The following is a 12,153-nucleotide window of genomic DNA, read 5'->3' on the forward strand; positions in this document are numbered from 1 at the left end:
AGGGATTTTTTTGCCTTGCTTGAAAAGATGACTTAGAAAAAAGCAAAATGCTACTTTCATCCATAAGCCTAAGAATAACAAGTAAGAAAAAGAAATGAATACATGCAATTAGGAGGTTTTACTCATATAAAAATTTATACCATTATTAGTATTTCAAAATGGGAGTCTCACATAGGTCATCACTTGCAATTACATGAGACTTATCAGTAACCCTGACTGGTAAAAATCATAGCTCTTCTCCTAAATATATTCTATAGGATACTTTGAGAAGTTTAAGATTACAGTTATCATATTCTTAGACTAATCTTTCTTAGTAGGTATGAAGTAGGCTCTCTACAGGTTTAAATTTAACTAGATAAAAGTTGGTTGTAGTGGAAACAGTTTTTAAAAATAAAAACAAGGAAACATTAGTTATTCAAGAGATATTGTAATGTTCAGAAATGAATGATACATCTTTTCATTTTTCCTTTCATGCAATGGAATACTGGTTGGCCTTTTGTCAGTGAAGGGTAACCTTTTAATTCATTGACTAGAAAGATGGATTTTAACAGAAAAAAATTACTTTTTGCTCAGATTCAAAATGTCCCATTCATGAATTTAAAAAAAAAAAAGATACCTTGCTTAAAAGTTGTCTTTTTTCTTTTTTTTTCTTCTTTCATTTATGTGATTGTAGTCTTTACTGCGAACTGAACTTTTCTAAAGATGATACCTAGCATTTTAGATTATGGGATATACATCCTGTTTTTAACAGCCTAATGCCAGAACCGAATTATTATTGAATAAGCGGCAATCAAATCTTTATCAAAGTACTCAGTAGTTCCCCAAACCACAAATAACAGAAGCAAAGTTGTACTACTATATCAGCAAAGACCATTTGTATAATAAGAGACTGAGTCACTTTTTTTTTTTTAACATCTCTTTTGCTAACTCTTCTATTTCCTTGCAGTCGGAGTGGGGTGGGGTGGGGGGGCAGATGGGGGTAGGGAAGGCATTGCTCAGAATCTTAAAAATGACATCACTTAAGTCACATGATTGGCAAGAACCAATTAAGATGGGCTGTAGAAAGGGGAACAGTTAAATTTGTAATTTTGGTTGTGTGAAACACTTCTTTGGGGCCTCATAAACAACCACAGAACCACAAGTTGGGTACGGTGGCAGTCACACAAGACTGGGTCCGGGATATTGGTCAGCAGGCAGGGCAAATCACACTGTCTGCAAACCACAGAGTTTCGTAGAGCGGTAAGCATCATCAAGCCACAACCAAGCCACTACTAGGCTCTTTTAGAGGAAAAAAAAAAAAAACTTTTTGATCTTCAACAGTTTGAGTATTTGTTTTCAGAGAGATATCTTTCATATAGGGCTTTTGGAGTCTCATAAGTACCGGAGTATAAGGAAGATGTAGGGAGTGATGGAAAAGGGGTTAAGGGTTAAAGCAAATGATTATTCTTGTCTTTCACTTCCTAAGGTGAAATATAGTACCTCAATTTTACCAAAAGACTGCATTGAAAGGAGGAAATCATGGCTTCGGACAGCATGTTTGAGTCATTTCCTTCATACTCACAGTGCTTCATGAGAGGTAAGTGCTCTTCAAGCTTTTAAAATGTACTTCTGCTCAGTTTTGCCAAGAACAAGGAGCGGCAGTTCAGTGCGTGGCACAGCAGTGCCTGAAACTCTTGTCTATTCTGTGTGAGGGATTCTGGCTGAGGCATATGATTACAAGGCGATTGGGTTACTTATTCATCATATGGCAGCTCTTCAGAAAAGTTTTTCAGAAATAATTAGTTAAGCTGCTGAGGTACTCAGTTGGTATTTAAGAAACTTTTGCAAGTACAAGTCAGACTTCTGTTTTTAAAGTGCTGAAGTGTATTGGATTTTTGGATCTTAGGTGCCTAGAAACACTGCTTGCAGTCTATAACTCATTCTTAGAGGACTTAATGTCTTAGCGTGAGCACATGGATTCAGCCAGTAGAGAGGAATGCTGTATCATTTATGATACTTTGCCAGTTTGGGAAGAAGGAAGCATGAGGTAAAATCTTGGAACTCAGAAAGGAAAACCCATGTGTCTCAGTAAGGTGGGAACTGGACAGACTCGTTTAATGTGGCTTTAGTTTTAAAATGTCAAAGTGTGACAACTCTGCATTGTCAAGTAGATACATTGAATGAAAGAGCCAGCTCCTTCCAGAGAAAGAGAATGAAGTCAATCTAGAGTGTGCAGAAGTCTCTCCTTCAAGCACTAAGAAAAAAGTTTCAGAAGGCTTGTCAAGTGTTCTTAAGTTCTTAATAGGGCAGATACTTTTGTAATTAAATTTCATATTTACTAATATGAAAAGCCAGTTTGGAAAAACTATCTGCATTCATAGAATCTGACTAAATCAAATTTTCTCAGCTGTAGTTAAGCTGAGTCTTGTTTTATTTGGGGGCAGTTTTGTTAAGTTTATTGGAGTTTACTATATTTTATTTTAATATAACTATATTATTCATATGTATTGTATTTATTAAGTTTATATATGCATATATAATTTTTATATGACTATGCTGGTTTGATATTCAGAATTCCTTGTTGGTAAGGAGAAGGCTTTTTTTTTGGGGGGGGGGGCAGGAACACTGAGAGTAGAAAACTAATTCCCTAAATCTTCATGGGTATAAAATCTCAATTAGTACCATAGTATTTTTTTTTTTTTAAGACTTCATTCTACTAAAAAAAAAAAAAAAAAAAAAAAAAAGCAGAGGCAAGCAGCTGATATTTCTCAGGGTATCTGAGATTTGAAAACCTGATTAAGATGTGGGGAGATAAGGGAAAGGGAAGGAAAGCAAGAGTCATTAACAGATTTAAACTTCAAATTAAAAGGTTTTAACTTATTCTTTACTGGCATTGGAGGGAATTTTAGTGAAGTTGAATCATGACAAGTTCTATGAGTCATGCAGCCTCGCAGGATCTCTCAGCTTGCACAGAACAGACATCAGACCTCTAGTGAAAAGCTGTTAACTACTCCCCTGGCTCGGCATTTCCTTTCAGCTGCTAACAAGTAAAGGAAACAATATTCGCAGAAAACAAAAAAAAAAAAAGGATCTTCCTGCATTTACTTTAGTTTTATACATTCCCTCTCCCCTCCCCCAAAAAAGTTTATTATTTCCTATTTTGTTAACACAGGAAGACTTATTGAGGAAATTTTAGAGCATTCCATAGGGCAATAGATTGGACTCTGCTGTATAATTCTGGCATGCTAAAACTTCCCTTACAGAAAGAGCACAGAAGGTTGTAAAGAGATTTATCACTATTTATGTGGTGTTGACAAAATAAAAGTGAATCCAATTCTAAAGTTGGCATAATAAGTGCTCTCCAATGATAGTCCAAACCTCTACAAAAGGGTCAATTAGCTTTCAAGTGGCCAAGTTTTGGTCTGTGATATTCAAAATTAGTCTTAGAAGTTCATTATCACTTTCTTTCATTAAACAGAAACTTTGGCCTTTCAAAAGGCCATTCATTCCATTCATGGAATATAGAATTTTAGGACTGACAGATCTTGGAGGGATTATTATCTAAACCCACAAGAGGAATGACCTTAAGAAGAGGTTATCCAACTTTCACCAGAAGGCCTTCAATGAGAGGGAAAAACTATCCCCTTTCCACCTTCTGACAATTCTAATCATTATGAAAACCTTCTTATTATTGAACCTAAATCTACTTCTCAGAAACTTCTATCCATTGCTGAGTTTTACCTTCCATGGCCAAACATAAGTCTACTCTGTCTTCCACATAACAATGACTTTAAATACTGTAACGGAGTCCTAGTAAAATCTCTAAGACAGTTCTGATTGTTAAATCTCTCCAATGCTTTCAACTGATCTTCATGGAGTCAGATTTATATCCTTTACCATCCAGGCTTTCCTTTTCTGGATAAGTTGTAGTTTGTCAATGTATTTCCTAAAATGTGGCAGTGGGAAATGAAAAATATATGCTCTATGTGTTCTCACCAAAATAGAATGTAAAAAGGACTTTTTCGTTCTATGAACCATGACTCACTCAATGCAGATCATGTTAGCTCTTTAATCTATGATAGAAATAACTCTGATGTCCACCTGAAACAAACTAATAGTTTTGGCAACTATCATTTATTTTATCAACAATTTCACTGTAAATTTATCCAGTTTGGGTGACAATACTAAATATATCAAATCTATATCTACCAATTTTCCCTTTTATTTGGCAGTATTTAGATCCAGTCTTAAAGGTCTGATGCAACAATAATAACCACTTTCTCAGACATGTTCTCTCCCATATTTCTCAACGGTGTTTACATAGCCTGGACACTGGCGATTTCTAAAGAGGTCATTCTTACTCTCTGAAATTTATTGCATTTTTTCCCCTCACCAAGTGCAATTATGAACCAAAGGGGAAAATAACAGTTTGTTTTCTTCCATGAATTTTATTTTATCAGTCCATGCAGTCCTTGTAGAAGGAAATCCCATAACTCTTTTTTAGCTTTATACTCATGTGAAAGCTGGGGAAAATGGGGGCAGGGGGGAATAGGGAAGCAAGCAAACAATTGTTCCCTTCTTTGTGAGAATAGTGGCAGACTCTGCAAGTCTGACATAGTAAATGAATGTGGTATACCACAAAGGATATGGCTCTTTTTCTATCACACCACACCAGGTCCTCACTTAGTTCACTTAGGTAGGAAAATTAAGACACTGATGAAATTCCCTAGTGTGTACATCACATATTTAGTATATAAAATCATCCCTCCAACCCAGGCTTTTGGCCTCTGAATAGTTTATTGCTAAAAGGGCTAGGAAGGGGAAAAGGAGAAGAAAGAAAGAAAGCACAACTTTATAGTAGGTTTTGTAAAGTAACAAACAAGTAGGCAGCCTTGTTTTTAGAAGTGGCTTAGTGGTCTATATAAAGCCCAAACACTGGCATACCTTAGAGTTCCTAGAGCCACAGGTACAAATTTCAGCAGTTCTGATTGCTCTTCATCATCTCCATGGCTCAATTACCCCAAATCAAAGTCTTTCTATGAAAGCTATAGAATAAATGCTACATTTAGTTATATACTTTGCACAACAATGAGTAATGGATGTTCATTAAGATCTTAGATTATTAGAGATATCATGGAACTTAGAGAGCTTCCACACCTCTCATTTTATACATGAGGAAATTGAGACCTAAAGAGTTTCAGTGACTTTCTTGAAACCACAAACTCAGAGACAGAACCAGACTAGAACCTTAATTTCCTGTACTTTTTCTAATCCAGTAAATCAATTTTCATTTACTAAGAAAATATGCATTAAAAAGAAACTCCCCTGGATCACTGAAGATTTATTAGCAATAAAGCTCCAGAGAATAAGGATTATTATACTTAAGAATGTGTTTATGCTAGACTTATCCAGAATCCTCAAAAGTGGTTCTGTAAAAAAATTAAAAAACAAAGCACCCTCACCTGCTCTAAGAAGATGTAGAACATGTGGTCCTCGGGTTTGTTCTGCATTATTTTTTGCAGGACAAAGATTTTTATATTCTAAAATTATCCACACAAACAAACACTGGGAGTTGTTAGGGGTACAGTAGAGGTGGAAGAAGGTCTTACAAGCTAGATATATAATAGAATTGTTCTCTTCACCATTGCACATACTGACATGTTTCATAAATTGATGAAACAAATTTGAAATGTTTCAATATCTTTTGAATTACAATACCAATTCTTTCAATATCTCAGCAGTTACTAAAATGTGCCTACTTGGCTTTGTATACTTTATACCCTTGGTATTCGCCATACACATAGAAAATTAGAAAAAATAAGCATTGTAAGATCAAGGGAAGAAAAGAAATCCAAAGGAATCTTCCATTATAAACATACTAATTAAACTTAGAATTTGATGGTGGGGAAGAGGGAAAAAAAAAAGATGGGTAGATGTAATCATGAAAAATGATAATATTATTAACTTTAAAAGAGAAAGATGCCATCTTAAAAAATTAAGACTGAAAATTTTGGGAGATTATAGATCTTGAATTATCTTTGGAAGTTAATAAACAGTATGTTAACTATTAGAAGACCTGTATAAGTACTCGATACCTGTAACGAAATTACTTTTAACATTTGAAAACCATTATGTTTAAATATTTTAATAATATTGCATTTTGCACACTTTAAAGCAATATATATATATATATATATATATATATATATATATATATATATATATATATATATATATATATATATATATATATATATAAATGCTACTTATTAGCCACTAAGAATTTAGTGCAAATTGGGGGAGGATCCCAGAGGAGGTTTTATATAAGGAAAGGAAATTGCTCTCTTTTAAAAAATGGCAAGTTTACTTTGGAGGTACCTCACAAAAGAAAAGCTATTAAACTACTAGAAGCCTGTAGAACTAAATAAGAAAGGAATTATAAGCAGATACACAGTATATATCTGAAGAGAAGAGGTAGTTCAGTAAATTAACAGTCTTGACAAGAAGCTCCAAAAAGATAGTAACAAGGTTCTATAGATGTGCACATATAACATAACTATAATCATTGTTTTCTGTTTTAAACAGTTACTTCCTTAGGAAAAGAAAGTTCGAGAGAGTAGAAGAAGCTGAGAGCATTCAGAGAGCTAATTAATTGGGAGTTTGGGAAAGACAAAAGCTTCTTGTTTTTCCTGTGATAAGTTGTAAGCAGGTTGTTGAAGGCTTCTCTTGAAAAACTAGAATAAAGACATCTTTAAAGTTTTTGGTTTTTTCTTTTTTAGATAAAATTATGGAAAGTCAAAAGCACTGAAGTCATGTAAATTCCTTGAAAGGATTTTTATTTTAAGAAAAATTTGTATTGAGTTTTTATCTCTATATAGGAAAATAGAGATTTGATTAAGCAGTGACTGATAACATTCAAGTTTGATGAAGAAAGTAGCACATTTTACTTAGATTCTTTATTTTTCTACTATTTTGTTCAAAATAATATTCTCCCTCTAAAATGTATTCTACAAATGTTAGTAATAATTGATCAGTGTGATATTCATTTTTTCCTTGTAGAAGCAGAAAATTATATGATAAGTGAGTCAATTATTTCTTCTAAAAGGCTGCATAGTACAGTGGGGGGGAAAATGTTTCTGTTATGTGAGAATATGATTCGAATCCTGCTTCTGTCATGCATTAGCTGTATTATCTTGCTATAACTAAACCTCTCTGGCTTAATTCTCTTCATTTGTAAAGTGAGAGGGCTTTGATTAGATTATCGCTAAGATACTTTCTAGCTCTGTGCATCTACAATTTTACCACTACTTTTCAACTTGTTACAGAAATCTAATCTCATACAGTGTTTAGTATGAAAAAAAGCTTTTGAAAAGCTAGGCTTTTGTCACAAAGTGACAACAAATACCACAATAAATCATGCCTTTCTATTAAAATTAACCTTCAAAGGTTTATAAAACCCTTTCCTCACAAAGATGGTCTGGGGTGGAATGAGCAACTTTTATTATCTCCTTACTACTCCAGGTGAAAAGTTTTGAGAGATTGTGTCTTGATCCGAGTCTCATAGAAAGACAGTTTCAGAATGTTTAGAAGACTACTATTTAATATGATGTAAGACTAATACCCTTTCCATTATATTATGTTGCAATAAGCTATAGGACTTCTTTAAAAAGTAACCCACATCATTCGAGTTTAGTTAGCAGTCCAGTTTAGAGATCAATTGGCTAATTGTGCTAATATTCTTAGTGTCAGAAAGGATATATCTAAATTGTATAGCCTACTCTAGTAAGGTATATGCAGCAAATATGAATTCAGAAAAAACCTAGATTACAAACTGGATTAATTTTTATAACCTTCTTCTCTTCCTCCCTCCCTCTGTCTCTTTCTGTCTCTCTTGTTCTTTTCCTCTATTGACTGTCTCATTCTTCTCCCTCCTTACTCTCCCACCTCTCCCCAAATATATATATACATATATATATATATATATATATATATATATAAATATGCATATATATGAATATGTATATATACACATACCTATTTACACACATACATATTTATTTATAGATATTAATATATACAAAATATGTATATTATACATATATATGGGTAGGTAGTTGTATCTCTATCTATCTATCTATCCATATTACTTTAAAAGTCTAGCTCTCTACTGGGCTAAATTTCTGTCCTGATTAGATATTTCAAGATAGTTGCCATTTAATTACCTCAAACTCAACATATATAAATCTAAATCAGTATCTTTTCCCCAAAACCTGTGCTTCTGCTGTACTTTCCCTATCTCTATTGAGAATCGCACTATCTTTCTATTACTCAGAAATCTAATATCATTGTTGTCTTCATCTCCTTACTCTCTTCCAGCCATATACCCAGTCATTTGACAAATTTTGCATTTTTATCTCTGAGTTGATTCCTGTGTCCCATTTTTATTCTTAACTCAGCCAGTCATCCCCTTAATTCAGTTCTTCATTTGTCGTCATGCAGTGGCCTCCTAATTGCTTTCAATTCTTTAGGCCTCTTACTATTCAAAACCAATTTCCATAGAGTTGCTTTCTAAATCATAGTTCTTATCATGTCCTTCCCTCTCTCAACAATTTGCAGTGGTTCCCTATTTTTGCGGGGAGAGGGAGAGTTAACCCCTCTACAACCACATTCCCATTTACCATTGTTCCTTCCCCATACTCTACAGAACAACCAGCTTGCTTTCTTATTGTTTCTCTCACTTGAAATTCCATCTTCTATTTATTTTCATTTATGCTGCTTCTCCCCCAATTTTGGAATTACTTCCTATTCACCTCCATATCTTAGAATCCTCTGTTAGTTTCAAGACTCAAAGGAAATGCCATTTTCTGCATGAAATCCTTAGTTTCCTAATCCTCACAGTCAAGGGTGCTCTTCCTAATCATTAACTACCTTGAATTTATTTTTATAAAGACACACATATATACATATTTTCTCCCTCGAAACAACATAGCCTACTTGGACTGATTTAATTTTTCTTGTTGTTGCAATTTCAACACCCAGAAGAATACCCTGCATGTGATAAGCCCTTAATAAATTCCTGTTAATCACAAAGGCACAGAGATAGAAAAGGGTAAAAATGGAAGACTAGAAATTTACTTTGACTGAAACACAAAATAGAAAGGGAACAAAGGCAAACTAACACTGGAAAGAAAATAAAATGATAGTCCTTGAAAACAAGGGTGAGGCAAATCTATTGTTTTATTTAGTAGGAAATAGGCAACCACTGAAGATTCTTTTTTTTTTTTTTTTTTTTTTTTGGCTAGAGGAATATGCCCTAGCAAGTTGTATGAAGGATGGATTAGAGAAGAGAGACTGAAGACAGAGAAACTGATTAGCAGTTTATTACAATAGACCATGTGAAAATCAATAAGGAAGATTGCAGTGGGGGTGGAAAAGAAGGGATGGAAGTGAAAGATCTCAGAGACAGAACAATAGGACAACAAACACAATATGGAAAATAAGGGAAACAAAAGATTCTAAGGGGACTACATTATGAATCTGATGATTGGGAAAGCTATGGGGTACAGCTAATGGAGAGAATTTAGATAGAGGGATGATTTTATTTTTAAAATAATAACTTGGAAGTAAAGTCCCATAAAAAGCTAGATGGTTAGAGGTGTATAAAATAAAAACATTTTTGCATATTCTATTTTTATTGGAAAAAATTCTCCTTTTTCCACTTCATCCTAACTCCTGCCTTGACAAATTTGTTTTCTTGATAATTCTTGATATTCAAAAATAACATAAAACAGAAACTAATATGAAGAAATGAATGAGTGATGCATCTAGAAATGTAAGCAGTAGTGTATTTTTCTAAAATAGAAAAGAAGAAAAAGAAAAAGAAAATACCTCTAGGCAAACAGCATACTTATGCACTAAGAAGGCAAGACTGTTGTTTGGCTTTGTTTTATAGATCTGGCCATTTTATTTGGAACTACTTCAAGCCTCTTCTACTCCAATATACTCTTTTAAAGTGAAGTTGTGATTATGTAATAAACTTAATAAACTCCAGTAGCACTCTATTACCTCTAAGATTACAATTACACCTTTCTATCTGGCATTTAATATCTTCACAACCTAGCATCTTCCTACTTTTTCCAACCTTCTTACACAACATGATTTTCTAGTAACTCTGCAATTCAGTCTTACTGACCTGCTTTGCACTTCTACATATACTCCCTCCCCTGTCTCTATGCTTTTTATCACTTATGGAATGTATTCTCTCTCTTCATTTGTACATTTCAAAACCCTAGATTTCCTTCAACATTCAACTCAAGCAGCCCCTTCTAGATGAAGTCTTTCCTATCCCCCAAGAAGGAGCACTTTCATCCTCTTATTTGGTGAAAGAAAGAAAGAAAGAAAGAAAGAAAGAAAGAAAGAAAGAAAGAAAGAAAGAAAGAAAGAAAGAAAGAAAGAAAGAAAGAAAGAAAGAAAGAAAGAAAGAAAGAAAGAAAGAAAGAAAGAAAGAAAGAAAGAAAGAAAGAAAGAAAGAAAGAAAGAAAGAAAGAAAGAAAATTACATATGTGTATATTGGACCGCCCATTAGAATGCCTTTTCTCTTTCCACATCTTTTTCATGTTCGCTGCTTTCAACTCACAAGATTTCCTCAAATCTCTTCCCACTCTATAAAGTGGGGAAGCTGCCTAACCAATTTCCAAAATATTTAGGTCTGCCTATGTTACTGATCTCTTCAATAAAATCCAGTGGCTGTTATATATGCAATCAAATATAAACTCCTCTGTTTAGTATTAAAACATTTCACAAACTGACCCTTTATGCATTTTCAATCTCCTTTTACATTGTTCTACTTCATGAATATTCTACAGTCCTTTCATATTGGCCTACTTGTTGTTCTGCACACATAATAATTCTTCTGTCATCCCTGTGAGTTTGCACTGATGCCTGGAATACTTTACTTCTTAACCTCAATTTTTTAGAATTTTTGGTTTCCTTGAAAATTCAGCACAAGCTAATCTTTTCTTTGAGATTTTTCCTGATTCTTTCATCTGCTCTCCTTTCATTATATTCATTGTACATATATTCCTTAAATATATATATATACATATATATATGTATGTATGTCCTTGTCATCTTCCCCATTAGAATATAAGTTTCTTCAGAATGTAATTGTCACTCATATTTTTGTATACCCAATCCTTCACATGGTGTTCAGCATATAGTAAAGGATTAATTAATAAACTAGATTATGAGTTTCACGGGTATAGGAAATGTCTTGTTTAAACTTTATCATGCATGATCATAAAGAATGTGACAAGTACATTCATGTGTAACCACAAACACTGTATGAAATGGCAATTTGTAACCTCTGATCTTAAAAAAAAATCTTCTCTGGAATATAAAAGAAATTAATGAAAAAATCACTGTGCTAAGTATCAGTGTTACAAATAGAGAAGCAAAACAGTTCCAGTTCTTAAGGAATTCACATTTTAATAGGGAAAAATCTTAATAAGTCAAATGGAAAGAAGTCATGGTCCTTAGGATGTAGCTGCAAGGAAGATAGCAGTAATATATCTTCTTTCATCATACTTCCACTGATTAAGCCATGTACATTTTTAGTGTTGAAACACTTGCCCATGATTTTGTGGCAAGAACATCAGTAACTACAACTGCTGAGGAGACAGGGACTATAGAACCTAGATAAGTAGATATCAGATACCACCACAATATTTACTTCCCAGGATGACAGCCACAGGGCCCAGGCTAAAAATTGTATTTGTGGTGTCAGGATTTGAACCAATAATTTTGACTTTGGGTCTCACAGTACTTGACTATTTCAATATGAATCTGAGGCAGAGAGATATCAAGGTAGTAGCAATGGTGGGACTTGGTAGGTATCCCTTATGTAACTATTAGGATATCCTTTTTCTTTCAGTGGTAATGGCATAAATGAAAATTCAGCAAAGGAACTGAAAAAAAGAGGGGCAGCTAGGATGCAGTGGATAGAGCACCAGCCCTGAAGTCAGGAGGACCTGACCAAATCTGGCCTTAGACACTCAACACTTCCTAGCTATGTGACCTTGGGCAAGTCACTTAGCCCCAATAGTCTCAGCAAAAAAATTTTAAAATAAATAAAAAAGAAACTGAAAAATAGCAGTAATATAAGAAAGAGGAATT

The 12,153-nt window shown here is 33.8% G+C and overlaps 1 protein-coding gene across 2 annotated transcripts in view; it reads left to right on the forward strand.

Annotated features, from left to right (window-relative positions):
* The first annotated feature begins 1,108 nt into the window (after positions 1–1,108).
* RUNX1 (RUNX family transcription factor 1) overlaps positions 1,109–12,153 on the forward strand; it is a 313,280-nt gene continuing 302,235 nt past the window's right edge. For both annotated transcript variants that reach the window (XM_074300678.1, XM_074300679.1), the window contains exons 1-2: positions 1,109–1,239; positions 1,466–1,576. In XM_074300678.1, coding sequence (XP_074156779.1) covers positions 1,519–1,576 — 58 coding nt within the window. In that variant the 5' untranslated portion in view covers positions 1,109–1,239; positions 1,466–1,518. The remainder of the gene's footprint in view (positions 1,240–1,465; positions 1,577–12,153) is intronic.

Source organism: Sminthopsis crassicaudata, chromosome 3 (genome assembly GCF_048593235.1).
Source record: "Sminthopsis crassicaudata isolate SCR6 chromosome 3, ASM4859323v1, whole genome shotgun sequence".
Classification (NCBI taxonomy): domain Eukaryota; kingdom Metazoa; phylum Chordata; class Mammalia; order Dasyuromorphia; family Dasyuridae; genus Sminthopsis; species Sminthopsis crassicaudata.